The sequence below is a fragment of the Mytilus californianus genome, unplaced genomic scaffold, assembly GCF_021869535.1.
Source record: "Mytilus californianus isolate M0D057914Y unplaced genomic scaffold, xbMytCali1.0.p SCAF_9, whole genome shotgun sequence".
NCBI classification, from domain to species: Eukaryota; Metazoa; Mollusca; class Bivalvia; order Mytilida; family Mytilidae; genus Mytilus; species Mytilus californianus.
The window spans coordinates 2,009,122-2,023,014 of NW_026262745.1; the positions used below are offsets into that span (position 1 = coordinate 2,009,122).

Genomic DNA, 13,893 nt, shown 5'->3' on the forward strand with positions numbered 1-13,893 from the left:
AATTAATAGTTAAGATCCATTCTGTTACATCAGGTGATCCGTTTATTTGGCAATCGCCAATGGCAGTCAGCAGGGTTTAAGAACACCCGTTGTTCGACCTGTTAGTCAAATGCGTTTTGTTTAAATGTACTTTTTCACTTTTTTGGTCTTTTGGAAAATGTTGTTTGTGCTGTATTTAGACCCCTCTACCAAGAAACTTGTTTTGCATGTACACGTATAAAAATTGCGGTTTTTATCCAACGCAATCATAGGTTTGAACGTTGTTTTCAATTTACACATATATTTATATATATATTTATATAATAAAAACTATAATGGGAATTTGTGTTATAGTTTTTATTATACAATCATTCAGAGACTTAATATATATTTATATATATATATATCAAAACATATCATTTAGGTTTTACTGCCATATAAAAAAATCGGACCCATCACATGCGTTTTTTTGTTTCATAGGCAGAAAAATTACTCTCCTTTCAGCTAGAGTTAATTTTGTATTTGAGAAATTTAAGTCATTATGAAAACTGAAAATAAGAGCAGGAAAAATATATCACTGTGTATAATGAAATATCAGCTGCAACTCATACAAGAAGATTTTTATGGAGATAATTGATTGAGCGTGCAAAAAAGAAATGCATGCTAGTTAATTTAGAACATTAACAGTTAACTCCTTTTGCACATATGTTTTTGTTATTACGAAGAGTTACCGTTATTTTGTTACAGATACAACTTATATGTATTATCCTATTTTATTAAAATCTAGATTGCTGCTGAATTTCAAGACAATATCTTTTATAACATACGTGTAGTATATCATTTTAATAACTTTCATTTTCAATAATATATCCGAATATTTCTAATTGACATGCTGAATGCACTTAGGCAGAATGCATAAATGTATGAGATTCAGAATATAATTGTCAAAGTATGTATTTAATTGGAACGGAATGCAAATTGAAATCGAATATACAATATTGTTTTTATCAAAGTATAACACACGTAAACTTACCATGAGATTTAAAAATCAATATTCAAAGGTTAAAATGTCCCTATACATGAAAAGTGGAAAATGTAATCTTCGCATTCTATAAATGAAACCAAAAATATATGAAATATGAGATCATTGCTAGCTCTTTTGTATATTCTTGTACGACCCGTTACCGTCTTAACTTTTTAAAAATATTCATAGAATTTACAGAAAGTTTAATCGACTTATGAATTATTTTTGGTATTTAAATTTGATTATTTAAGATGACGTCGTCACGTTTGACATTGTTGATTTGTCTATTTATATGATAAAAATAAATGGCGCAGATAGCAGCAAGGGTATGTAATATATGCGAGGAAAGCGAGGGAAAATACGTCTGCTACGAATGTAGTCACTTTTTGTGTGAATGCTGTAAATGGTTGCATGCTAAGTTTCCAGCTAATAGACACCATACGGTTACGGACTCTGTATCGATCGATCTTCAAACTTTCAGTTTCAACCATAAATGCGAACAACATAGTCTTGAGTTTCTGCATTTCTGTAGTACTTGCAGTTGTCTTACATGTAACGAATGTGTTACATCTGAACATAATAGTCACGTGTATAGATCTGTTGGTGATGTTGCTGCTGATGCACGTGAAACCATTAAAGAAAAAATCATCAACGTAAAGGATAAGATATCACGCTTGACACAATTAGTGGAGGAAATCAAGTTTACGACAATGTTACAAATTCCAAAGGATTACGAACAGTTCACACATGATGTTACACAATTATCACACGCTTTGAAGAACATTGTACAAGTAGTTTCAGATGTGAATACTAATCATGCTTCTGACTTCCTGGCCCTGGAAACAGCACACTGGAATCAGAATCTTGCTACAGTTGAAAAATTGTTACAAGAACACACCTTCATATGCACAAAGTTGGAAAATATCATGACTGAATCCCATAATGTAACATTTTTTATCAACTGTTCTGAATTATTGAAAGAAGTTGAAGCATCTGAAGATTTTCCTGTATTTGAAGAAACGAATAGATTGCATGGATTAAATGTGAAAGAATTTATCGTAAAAGTAGTAGAAATGATGAAGTCTCAATACGATATCAGGTATTTATAAAACAAAATGTTAGTATACACGGTAGGGCATTTTGCAAAAGCTGAAGTTATTACGAGTCGATGTACAATAAACAGGCTATCATTCTATCATTTATTATGGAGAATTATCAACATGTATAAAGTTATGAAACAGTTACATTTTTAAGGAGAGTTTTGTAAATTGGTTCGAAATAAACTCATCATAGATAGCAGGCTTATCTTAACTATACTCATGTTTCGTTTACAAGACAAACATCAGTGACGCTTGCATAGAAAAAGTTAAAGTGGGTCAAATTAGACGGATTTTTAGGATATTACAAAATCAAAATTAACTGACAATTCCTCATTTTTTTCTATTAGCAATATATATCATTGTAAATTTTACAGGAACAACTATTTTGTAGAAACTAACTTATATGGCGTTTTAATGTTGTACTTTTACACGAATTTCCTATTGAAAATATGTAAGATAAAATTTCAAAAATATACTGATATTTGACACTTTGCTTCGGTCTGATTAAAAAATTCATGGGTGTAATCTTGAACATTTATGAGACTTTTTGTTCTTATTTGTCACTTCAATGGGCCAGATAAGTGATATTAATGGCATACCTCTCCTTTAAAAAAAATGAGAGGTGAAAAATGGCATTATATGGTGAAGATTCTTATAAAGTGTCTATAAATCTAATAAAGTTTGGAGAAGTTGTGGATACAAAATTCGTTTGATTTTTATGAAGCAATGGTAAAGTCCATGATTTACCAGAGAAAAGTTTCGATGACGCTAACCCCCAACAATAATCCGGATAAAAAAACAATATATGAAGTGCAGAATGTCATTCAATGTTGAAATTTTTGAGAAAAGCAAACTTATTAAATTATGATTTTGGGTTCAGTAGAAGCGGATTCAAATACATACTTTTGTGTTCCGATATGACTAAGTCCATGTCATGCCAAAATAAAAACTAAAAAAATTCATTTTGATAAAATAAATGAAATAGACATTTATCATGCGAGTTAGATTCTGTGAAAATTTCACAAAATTCTGCCAAGCAGTTTAGGAGCAGATGCGGACGATCGGGCCGACTCACTAGTCACTATGTTCTGCCTGTTTCAGAGTGCAGGGTATAATTAAATGACTAGATATAAGAAGATGTAGTATGAGTGCCAATGGGACAATTCCATCCAAGTCACAATTTGTAAAAGTAAACCACTATAGGTCAAAGTACGGCCTTCAACACGGAGCCCTGGAGCGTAATAATATCCTTAAGTATAACATACTTGTATCTGATAGCATGTCCTTTGTATCTGTAAACGTTATTTTGTTCTACATCGGCCGTGAAAGTATCCCAAATTACTTACAGTTTCCCCAATCGTTATATTTCTTGTAGCCATAACTTTCGTAGTCCTTTTGTAATTTTCTTTGCTGACTTGCTGACCAATGTACCAAACACATCATACACACCCGTCAAATACATGTATTGCAACTAAGTCAAATTCCACCTTGATCGAATATTCACTTTCAATTAGTCAATACTCTTGTCTACAATAGCCCTTCTGAGAAGGAAAATGATAGTTTGAATCTAGACTTAATATCACTTACTTGTTGTAGTCTTCATGTAGTTTGTCAATTAGGGAATTTGACAGGGAAGGCATTTTTGTAAAGTTCGGTTAACTTTGTGTTTAAATTTTCTAGAGTGGGCACGGTGTAACAAATTGACATATTGAATATCAAAACTTGCCTGTTGTTTAGTTTAAACATATCTTATTTGCAAAAGTAGCAAAAGGGATTTGATTCAAGTTATAACAACATTTGTTGTTGATTGTTGTTGGGGACTATAAACTGAAATTAAAGGGTTCTTTATTTTTAAGGCATTCGGTTGTTATAACGTTGGCGTTTACTGCAGATCTATTTTTGTAACTCACCTAGCCAGGAAAGCCATGCAAACAAACTCATCAAAGAGACCAGGCGTATAATTGTGTACGCCAGACGCGCGTTTCGTATACAAAAGACTAATCAGTGACGCTCGAAAAAAAATAAATTAAAAGACAAATAAAAATAAGATATTGTTCGTACGTCGTCTTTGTTCGAAGTCCGTACACACCTTTTGTTTCCATTAAAAAAAATTCTTAGACAGTGCCATACAAATTTGCTAGGATAAATGTATGGAAGGTGCTCTTCTAATGATCCTCATTTGATTCCGATCTGCCATGACCATAAGAAGCAACCTTGGATTTTTATTTACCAATTTGCGGAAATAAACTTGAAATACGAGTCGAAATGTTTCGAAATTTTATAGCATTAGTGAATAGAAGACCTTCTCAAACTCTTCAGATTTAATGGTGATCATTTGGCGAACCATTTGTGTCAAATATCTACCTTTGAATCTTTATGAAATACATATGTCCATCTTTTCCGAAACTACCATGATCTCATGTACTCCGGAAGGGTAGGAATATCCTGCTCCGTCGCACGCCATAAAGGTAAGACGATCCTGTCCCGTCGCACGTAGAACTTGTCGTGTTGCTCATGTTAAGGGAAAACAATTGAGATAAGTTGCAATCGGTGATTTCATAATCAGGGAAATGAGGACGGGTTTGTGGCAACAACAATAGGAACATATTCATGGTTATCTGTATCTATTCGAGTTGACAGCTGTAAGTACGTACTGAAATACTTTAGGATATATGCCAGGTATTCTCTAACCTAAGGTGCAAGAACAATGAAAGTTCAAAAAGGGTAGTGAATAAAGCTTTGTGTGGATGTGATGCATACCCAAATTACTCTGAAAAAAGAAACACACACCTCACTGCAACTTTAAGACGGCCCCTAGTACCGGCTTGAGCGGAATTCCTTGCAAAAAAACTCGGATAGACTTTATAAGATGCAACACCACCAGATCGGGCCCGGTCGAAAAGAACATACTGGAAAGTAGTATGTATTTAAAACAAATGCAATTTCAACCATAGGTTGTCGAAATTCCCAGTAATGTTCCTTTCGTCTGCGGTGAGGTGTTGCAAATTTAGGTCCTGTGGTAAACATTTTATTTTCTAATGTAAGGCCACACCAATTTAATTTCTTGTTGTACGGATTTTTCCACTCCAAAAATTAGGGCGAGCGAGCGAATTGAAAATTTTAATTAAAAAAAATTTAATTTGCAATTGTTTGGGGCGAGGCTTGAAAAGTAAAGGCAAGCGATTATAATTCATTTTTGTAAACATAAAATCATTCTGACAATACTGATTAAAACAAAATGGTATAAGACTTGATTTACCACTTGTACTTTGGCATTTCTAACTGCTGAAGTGTTGTTTTTTTTTCTCCTGTTCTCCAAGACAAGTAATGACCACCTTTTAATTGCATCATATTTATGACTACTTGTATTACTGTTAGTTCCTGAGGACATCAGAAATTGACCTGAATAATTGAATAATCATTTCAATTGCTTCAAATGATCTCCATTGAATTAGATGTCTTTCCGCCTTCACTGTACATGACTTATAACTAGAACCACGGCGGGTGTCTTGCAAGAATCAGGAACTGCTCATACTTCCGGGACACCTGTGTTCACCTCCTGTTTTTTTGGGGTTCGAGTTGTTCGTTGATGTGTGTACATTTTAGTTTTTTGTGTTATATGTTGGTTGTCTGTGTCTCCGTCGTTTTGATGTTCTCATATTTGTTCCTTGTCATTTTAGTACAATGTATATAAATTAAATGTAGATGTGGTGTGAGTGCCAATGAGACAATTCTCCATCCAAGTCATAATGTATTTAAAGTAATCAATTACAGATCAAAGTACGGCCATGAACACGGGGCTTTGGCTCAGACCAAACAGCAAGCTATAAAGGACCCCAAAATTACTAGTGTAAAACAATTCAAACAGGTAAACCAACGATCTATTCTATATACAAACGGAGAAATACATATGAACCACACAAACAAACGACAACTACTGAACAACAGGCTCCTGACTCAGGACAGGTGCATACATATGCAGCGGGTATGGATAGTTTTGTTCCGGTGGGAAACGGTATTGCATTTGAAGGCAACACTTCGCCTTCTGATTAGTTTATTCTAACAACGAAAATCGGCATTATTTTGTTTAAGAATCGTCCTTGACTTTGATGAGAAATCTGTGAAATCTTGCGATTCCATTATATCTTTTTAATGTTTACAAAAAAAAAAAAAAAAACGGCGCGGGAAATAGACACGATTACTTTTCCGTTTGGAAAAAAATATGTGCGGGCGGGTCCGACGAACAAGGAATTAAATTGGTGTGGCCTAACTTACTTTATTCTCCTCATTTAAGTTACCTGAGTGAGGAGTCGACGCAATATGAAAATGAACTAACAAAGTTAACCGACCAAATACGGAACGATAAAGAAAGATATCAGAAAGAAACGGAAGACTTACATGTCACATTAACAAGCCAACAATCCGAGATAGATGAACTAAAAGCAAAGTAAGTTGTTCTAACGTATCATTTAATACTCATAAACCAAACCCAGTACCATAAAATGAGATATAAACCCGTTTGTCATAAATTATATATACCAAGTTCTAACAAAAAAAATTATGACGTCTTGAAAGGCTATTTTATTTTTTTGCTTTGACGCCCGTATTTTTTTTTAATCTTCTAATAGATAAATAAGATTTGTATATTAAGATTAAACAAAAAATATAAAATGTTTAGAACGAATATGACGTGTACAAGTATACAGGTGTTTGTGAAAATATCTATAAAGTGGTATTGCGTTCGGTTTATGGGCAGTTTAGTTATTTGTTGAAATTCATTACAGTCCAGGAGCTTTTTTGCGGTCACAGGGACACACAAAATGATTTAAAATCACTTTCCGATATATTAATATCAATGATGTCTTTTCGATGTGTTGTTATATACAGCAAATATATTCATATAGTATTATCTAAATAACTGCAAGGATGTTCTGAATATCTATCAAGTAGTATTTCCTTGAATCTATATGAAAAGAAGCCATTAACTGCAACTCATGATAATTAAAGAAACAAACATTCTGAAAGTATTACATTAACACTACAATGCAATGTTTTCAATGGAGACGGGGATCTTTGACTTGCATGTATATATTTAGAAATAAAAAGAAATGTACAGTTGTCACTTGAACAATTGACACAGTAGAATAACTCAAGTAATCTTTTCTGTATTTTATTAAATAGAAACATAAACAAAGGAAGATTATATAAGATGGAAATAGGAGAGTTAAAAGATAAAATAAAGAATGACGAAGTGAGATATCAGGAAGAAACAGAACAGTTACAGGCCACACTAACAAGAAAACAAGACGAAATGGACGAGTTTAACTCCAAGTAAGTTGCTTTTACATGTATTACAAAGGACTAATATTATAAAATTAGAAATACACTGACACACTAAAATGCTCCCAAAGATTATTCAGTACCTGCTCTATAAGTGATATCCATTATGTTTTTAAGCACATTTAGAAGTTATGATAAGTTGCCTTCAGTGATGAGTCTTTGACAAGGAAAACATGGCTATTGTAATTGGATCATGATCATGAGCTAAATGAACATCTAGGCTCTTTTCTTTGTAATTGATTACTTTTATCGTAATTGCATGTGAGATATTGTTGTCATTTTATCATAGCTGTTAGTGAGATATTTTAAAGACCCAGATCAAGTTGTCGGTAGACGCGTGCTAAATATAAGTAGACGTTATAATTCCAATTTAATGGTCAAGCGCAAAGGGAGAGAGACTTTTTTTTGGTTTACACTCTTACGACAAAACACAGAAATAAAATAAAGGTACTACTGGGTTATATAACATCTAATACAGACATTGCAACACTTATATTAAAAACAAAACAAAAATATGAGTTTTTTTTTTTTTAAATTAACAGTGTCATTTCCAAACAAAATATGTAATGTTGATTAATCAATTACAATAGTTTGTACTAAATAACCTAATTATATGTGAAACCCTGATTTGAATGAGACTTATTTTCCTTTTTAAGTTATATATTTTAAATACAGATTCCGAGAGACTAGAATAAATGAAATGGAACAAACTATTGAAGAATTACAATTTGAATTATTAAAACATCTTGGTACAACAGATGCTGATTTAGAAACACAACAGTTGAATGAGTATGTAAATCTAATATAAACTGGATTAGGGATGTGCATTTTCACTATGATATTTATAAATATCTCAGTTTGGAGCAATATTTCAATCAGAACTTTAGGATGATTAATATAAGGCAATGCAGTAGTGTATGATTTAACTAGAAAAGACCGTTGTTATTCGCTATTGATTGATTGATTGTTGGTTGCTTAACGTCCAGTGGCAAATATTTCATGCATGTTAAGGACGAGAACAAATTAACAATGAATACAATAGGTAGGTGCTGTAATAGAGGCCATCTTGGATGAAGGTCCTGGAAATTTGGACTGCCACTAGAAAATGAGGGTATATTGGATAGGGGCAGTCTTGCAACACACCACCTACAGACCCCCTCAAAGAGTTGTTGCAAGGGTTTTTAACATACAGAAAGCGTGGCACTCTCTCTACACGAGGCATATGATTTAACGTCCCCATTCTGACCAGACGTGGCTACGTGCTTGTACGTCCCGCACAGCCAAACAGACGCTCCACTTAGTCCAGGGTTTTACTGCCGGTCGGACCAAGAATGACCATATTGCTATTCCCCAGTCACCCTTGAGGGTCGCTATTGATTGAATCATAATGTTAATTTGTAATAAGTTTAAAACTTTTAGCCTTATTCTGATCATTGTATTTGAAAATAAATGAATATCATAACAATAAGAAGATGTGGTATGATTGCCAATCACACATGCAAGGGGCTCTGCCATACTTATTAATGAATATTCCTAAATGTCTTGATATTTTGTATGTCATTGTCAATAGCAGTATATGATTGGCAATGCATGGGTAAAGTGTTGTTATATGATATAATATTCACTGATTCTGAATATATTATGTTTTACACTCTACGGTTGCAGTAACCAAAAAAGCGTTATTTTCAACTTTGTAAGGCTTTTCAAAGATCAATATTTTGCCTTATAACATTCCTTGGTGAATTAATAAAATTGAGAATGGAAATGAGGAATGTGTCAAAGAGACAACAACCCGACCAAAGAGCAGAATACAGCCCAAGGACACCAATGGGACTTCAACACAGCGAGAACATCCCGCACTCGGAGGCGGGCTTCAACCGGCCCCTTAAACAAAAAAATGCACTAGTTTAGTGAAAATTGACGTCACACTAAACCCCGAAACATATAAATGAACTAAAATTAAGACGACACTAGCACACGGGTACATCATGTGAGCAGAATCTGATTCCCCTTACGGAGCAAATCACCCCCGGTATGTTGATAGGTTCTTGTTGCTAGGTCTTTAGTTTTCTATGTTGTGTTTTGTGGACTTGTTTGTCTTATAAATGATTTCTGCCATGGCGTTGTCTGCTTGTCTTTGAATTATGAGTTTGAATATTCACTTTGGTATATTCTACCTGTCTTTTAATAAATCTCACAAGACGGAAATTAGGATTCCTGAAGGTTTTGGTTTATTTTTTATGTTTTTTGTTTGTATAATATATATATAAGACGAATTGGTATGATTGCCAATGAGGCGATCATCCACTAGATTTCAAATGATGTATATATAGTAATTACAAGTCACCTTCAGCAATGATCAACACCCATACCGTATAATCAATCAAAAAAGCCCCGACATTATAAAATGAGAAACAATTCATACAAGAAAACTAAGTAACGTCCAAATTTATAATATAGTTCACGAAAATCAAATATGAAAGACATAAACAAACGATAACCACTGAATAACGCTTTTAATTTGGGACATACACATAAAGAATGTGGCGGGGATAAACATGTTTGAGAGTACTTATCAATTCTTTTCTAACCTGGGACAGTTGTACAACAGCAGAACATACGAATAAACTGAAAAAAATCAAGTGTTTAATTCAATAAATCGATACACGGCACAAAAAAGAACCAACATAATATAACACTAGAAACAAAGCACTGATAGCTAGGTCAAAGCTCCCATGTTCTCCAAGCCTAAATTATTAATCAGTTTATATTCAACGGAGTTAGTGTAAAAACAGTTCGAGAGATGCATAATATAGTGCAATGCCAAAATATAAGTAAACAATATCCTCAAGGTTTTTTATTTGAACATATAATCCAGTCTCGTTGCTATTGATTTGAGTCGTTCGTGAATTGTTGTCTGAATATAGATTTTTTATATCCGTTCTTAACATTCCTGGTATGATTACATGACCACAATAACAATTTGTCCTTTCACTTAATTATTCTAATTTAAGTACCCGTGAATATTGCACCAGTTCCACTGGACATGAAATCATGCCAAAGGTACAACTAAATCTAACTTATTTTGATATAGATATAAACGTAGGTTCTGGTTTAAACTTTACGACAAAACAATGACGTCTAATTTTCCAATTTAATGCAGCAATTCTGTATTTTACCTGCATGGGGATTATACAAGGCGCAAATAGGAGAGCGACAAAGTAGATGCTTACTCTTTTGGAGGACTCAAATTTCCCACGTTTTATTTTGTTTGATTCGGGTTCCTCTATCTTTAATTTTCTGTTTTTTTATGGACTGTTAATTGTTGTTTTGTCTTTTGTCTTTCTTCCTTTTTGCAAATGCATTGTGTTATGTCCCGCTTTGAATTATGCTTTTTGTTTTCTGTTTGCCCCTAGATATTCACATACATATGCTATAATTTGGGTATGGATAGAGAGAAGTAGTAAATTAACATACATATCTTTTGGAGGACTCAAATTTCCCACGTTTTATTTTGTTTGATGCGGGTTACTCTATCTTTAATTTTCTGTTTTTTATGGACTGTTAATTGTTGTTTTGTCTTTTTTCTTTCTTTCTTTTTGCAAATGCATTGTGTTATGGCCCGCTTTGAATTATGCTTTTTGTTTTCCCTAGATATTCACATACATATACTATAATTTGGGTATGGATGGAGAGAAGTAGTAACATATATATCCGGCATTCCAAAAGGTCACAATAAGAAGTGCTCAAGTCGGGGCCTTGTTGAAGGCCATACGGTTGACTATGATTGCTAACATCCACTTCATTTAAACTTTGTTGGATAGTTGTCTCATTGGCAATCATACCACATCTCCTTCGATTTATATCATACAATCGATTGATATTTTGACTTACAAAAATTTAATAATTCAAATAGTTCAAAAATGAAATACTTTTAGGAAGAAGGAAATAAAAGAAACATTTACACAAGCGAACAAGTTATACAGATGTAGATTCTGCAAGTAAGTGTTGGAAGTGAATTTTTAATATTTCATCTCAAAACAATGTTTGATTATCACTGAGACCCATTGTACATACTTACAGATAGTTTCAGTCACCAATAGTAAGTTAGGGGAAACGAGATCTAGTGATTACTTTTCCCACCGAAGAACGACTTTTGCGACAACGGAGAAGTTAAAACGAATACATTAGTGACTGATTCCCAGCATCGAAATTTTATTGATGTTTATGCTTCGGACGCATTAGATATATAGTATTATTTTCATGTTTTAGCACTTGGTGGAATACTATTACAGGGTATCATCAGCTTAGTGGCCAATGCTTCATTTTTTATATACATTTCTAAATTTGCAGTAGACATGGATAGAAACTATTAAGAAAACGAGTTTTCCAATTTCCTGAGCTAAAGTAGAACTAGTTGTCTTTTGTAATACTGTTTATGTTCTTCTGGTCAGAAATTTAAAGCTCCTCAAGTATTCATACACCCTTGAGTTTCAAATTGTTATGAGCGTTCCTGATGTTTATGCTATGATAAGTCTAAAAAATTTTACCTGCAATTTTTTATGTTATCATTAGTCTTTGTCTGGCAGATAATTAATCATTTAAATATATGTATCATGTCCATGCTATGGGGTCAGAAAGTAATATACTGTTTTTAACATTAATATATATTAGACCATAATAAATAAGAAATTTTAATAAGATGGACAATTTTAGAGTTGGTTCGATATACCCGTGTTTGAAGTTACGTTAAAGTTATATTTTCAATACTAAATCATAAATATCACAGATAAAAAAAATCCAAAATTTAGTGTAATTCTGTGACACCCTTATTTTTACGGTAAATGAAGACGACAGTAGTTTACTGATGTTCAAATCTCGTTTATCGGTTAGGAAGACACAAATATAGAAAACAAACAGGGTAAGCGTTTCCTGCTATTCATGCATCTTCCATCTGTATACTCCTTTCATTGCAGTCGCCTAACTGACAAGGATTTTTGTCTATTGTTACCTTGTATCGTATTTAATATTGATATGAATAATTCCTTTCGACTTGATTTCTTTATATTCCATTCCTAATAAAGATTGATTATATTTTTCTAATCGAATTCTTCAAAATAAATTAATTTTTCTGAGTGACGATTGACTTACAACACGTGAAGACACGATGTGATTTTATATGTTTACTTAACCACTGTTTAGAAAGGTTTCATGGACGAAAAGGGTGCGAATAGTGGGGCTGGCTTAAGTCCGACTGTACTATTTCGAAAAAAGCTATCCATTGCCGAAAAGATACCAACAGTAAATTCACGCGAGTAGGCAGAGGATAGCGCAAACGTTGTGCATACTCCAGGCGCTCTATGAAAGTAGAGAGAATGCTATATTTGGTACAGTGTGGGTCTAATTAACCATTGTCTGCTTGAAATTTTAAAATGTCGTTATATGAAAACCTTTTTAAATTCAAATGTATTTCTCAATAAAAGTTAACATTCTACAAGTAACATTCAAGAGCTTAATTTTAATATTAATAAACATTATTTTACATATTTCAGAGGTGAAAAAGTTCAACCAAAAGGGTAAGTAAGATATTTGATACATATATGTAGTACTGTTTTGTCATTGAAATTACAACGACACTCCTAAAGGGGAAAATGAAAATCTTGTAAATTTGACGTAGCCTACCATCCATTCAGCATACAATGCATTTCAATTTAAATTCTCTAAGCAATGCTCTACACTGGTAGTAATATATCAAATCAGTATTAACGACCTTATTTTTATTTGAGACACCAGAGTCTAGCATCTTAAATTTGTTGTTTTTTGTTCTTGATTCAAAATCAACAGGAACGATCAGAACTAAACAGGCATAAGTTGTCAAAGATTTATAAATTATTATCGTGAACTGATACTGATTAAACATAAAGACAACCGGAACATCCGGATTCCGACGGTTAGTGATACTATTCAATAGACAAGGTTGTCAACACGTACTGGCAGAATCAGTTGACAGTGGTAACAGACCACAAACGGTCCCGGATATTCAAACTTACCCCTACGCTACACCATTGCACGCCAAGACTTTTTTCAAATTTCTGGTTAGCATAAAGCCACACAATATTACACAGTAAAAGTTCATTCACTGCTGTCATCGTTTAATAACAACAACCACAGTGAGTGTGCACATAATACAAACTTTTCAGAGCTGATGCAACCAAAGAGGATCAAATGTAATCAAACCTCTGACAAGGAATCAGAGCTACATGTATGCATGCGGAAGATACATTTCATAATTAAAACAATTTGCAATTTTGTAAATTTAGTAAAACAATATCCGTATTTTAATTTTATTCACCTGTTATTGAGAAATCGATTAAAAACTGATGATTATTGTAGTTAGATTTTTTTTCAAATCTTTTTATTAGTTTTGTTATTTTTTATTTCAGAATGTAA

At 33.1% G+C, this 13,893-nt stretch overlaps 1 protein-coding gene across 1 annotated transcript; it reads left to right on the forward strand.

Annotated features, from left to right (window-relative positions):
• Nucleotides 1-1,279: 1,279 nt before the first annotated feature.
• LOC127715745 (repetitive organellar protein-like) lies at nt 1,280-13,893 on the forward strand. Its single transcript, XM_052221897.1, has 7 exons — nt 1,280-2,102; nt 6,398-6,550; nt 7,285-7,434; nt 8,119-8,232; nt 11,382-11,444; nt 12,996-13,019; nt 13,887-13,893. Exons 1-7 carry the CDS (start codon nt 1,309-1,311, stop codon nt 13,891-13,893), a joined length of 1,305 nt encoding a protein of 434 aa, XP_052077857.1. The 5' UTR covers nt 1,280-1,308.

Excerpts from the sequence above, each read along its gene's own strand:
- LOC127715745 (XM_052221897.1), top strand. The coding sequence starts at position 1,309 with ATGGCGCAGATAGCAGCAAGGGTATGTAATATATGCGAGGAAAGCGAG. Across the intron at positions 2,103-6,397 it reads AAGTCTCAATACGATATCAG|TTACCTGAGTGAGGAGTCGA; the intron begins GTATTTATAAAA and ends TCCTCATTTAAG. Across the intron at positions 6,551-7,284 it reads ATAGATGAACTAAAAGCAAA|AAACATAAACAAAGGAAGAT; the intron begins GTAAGTTGTTCT and ends TTTATTAAATAG.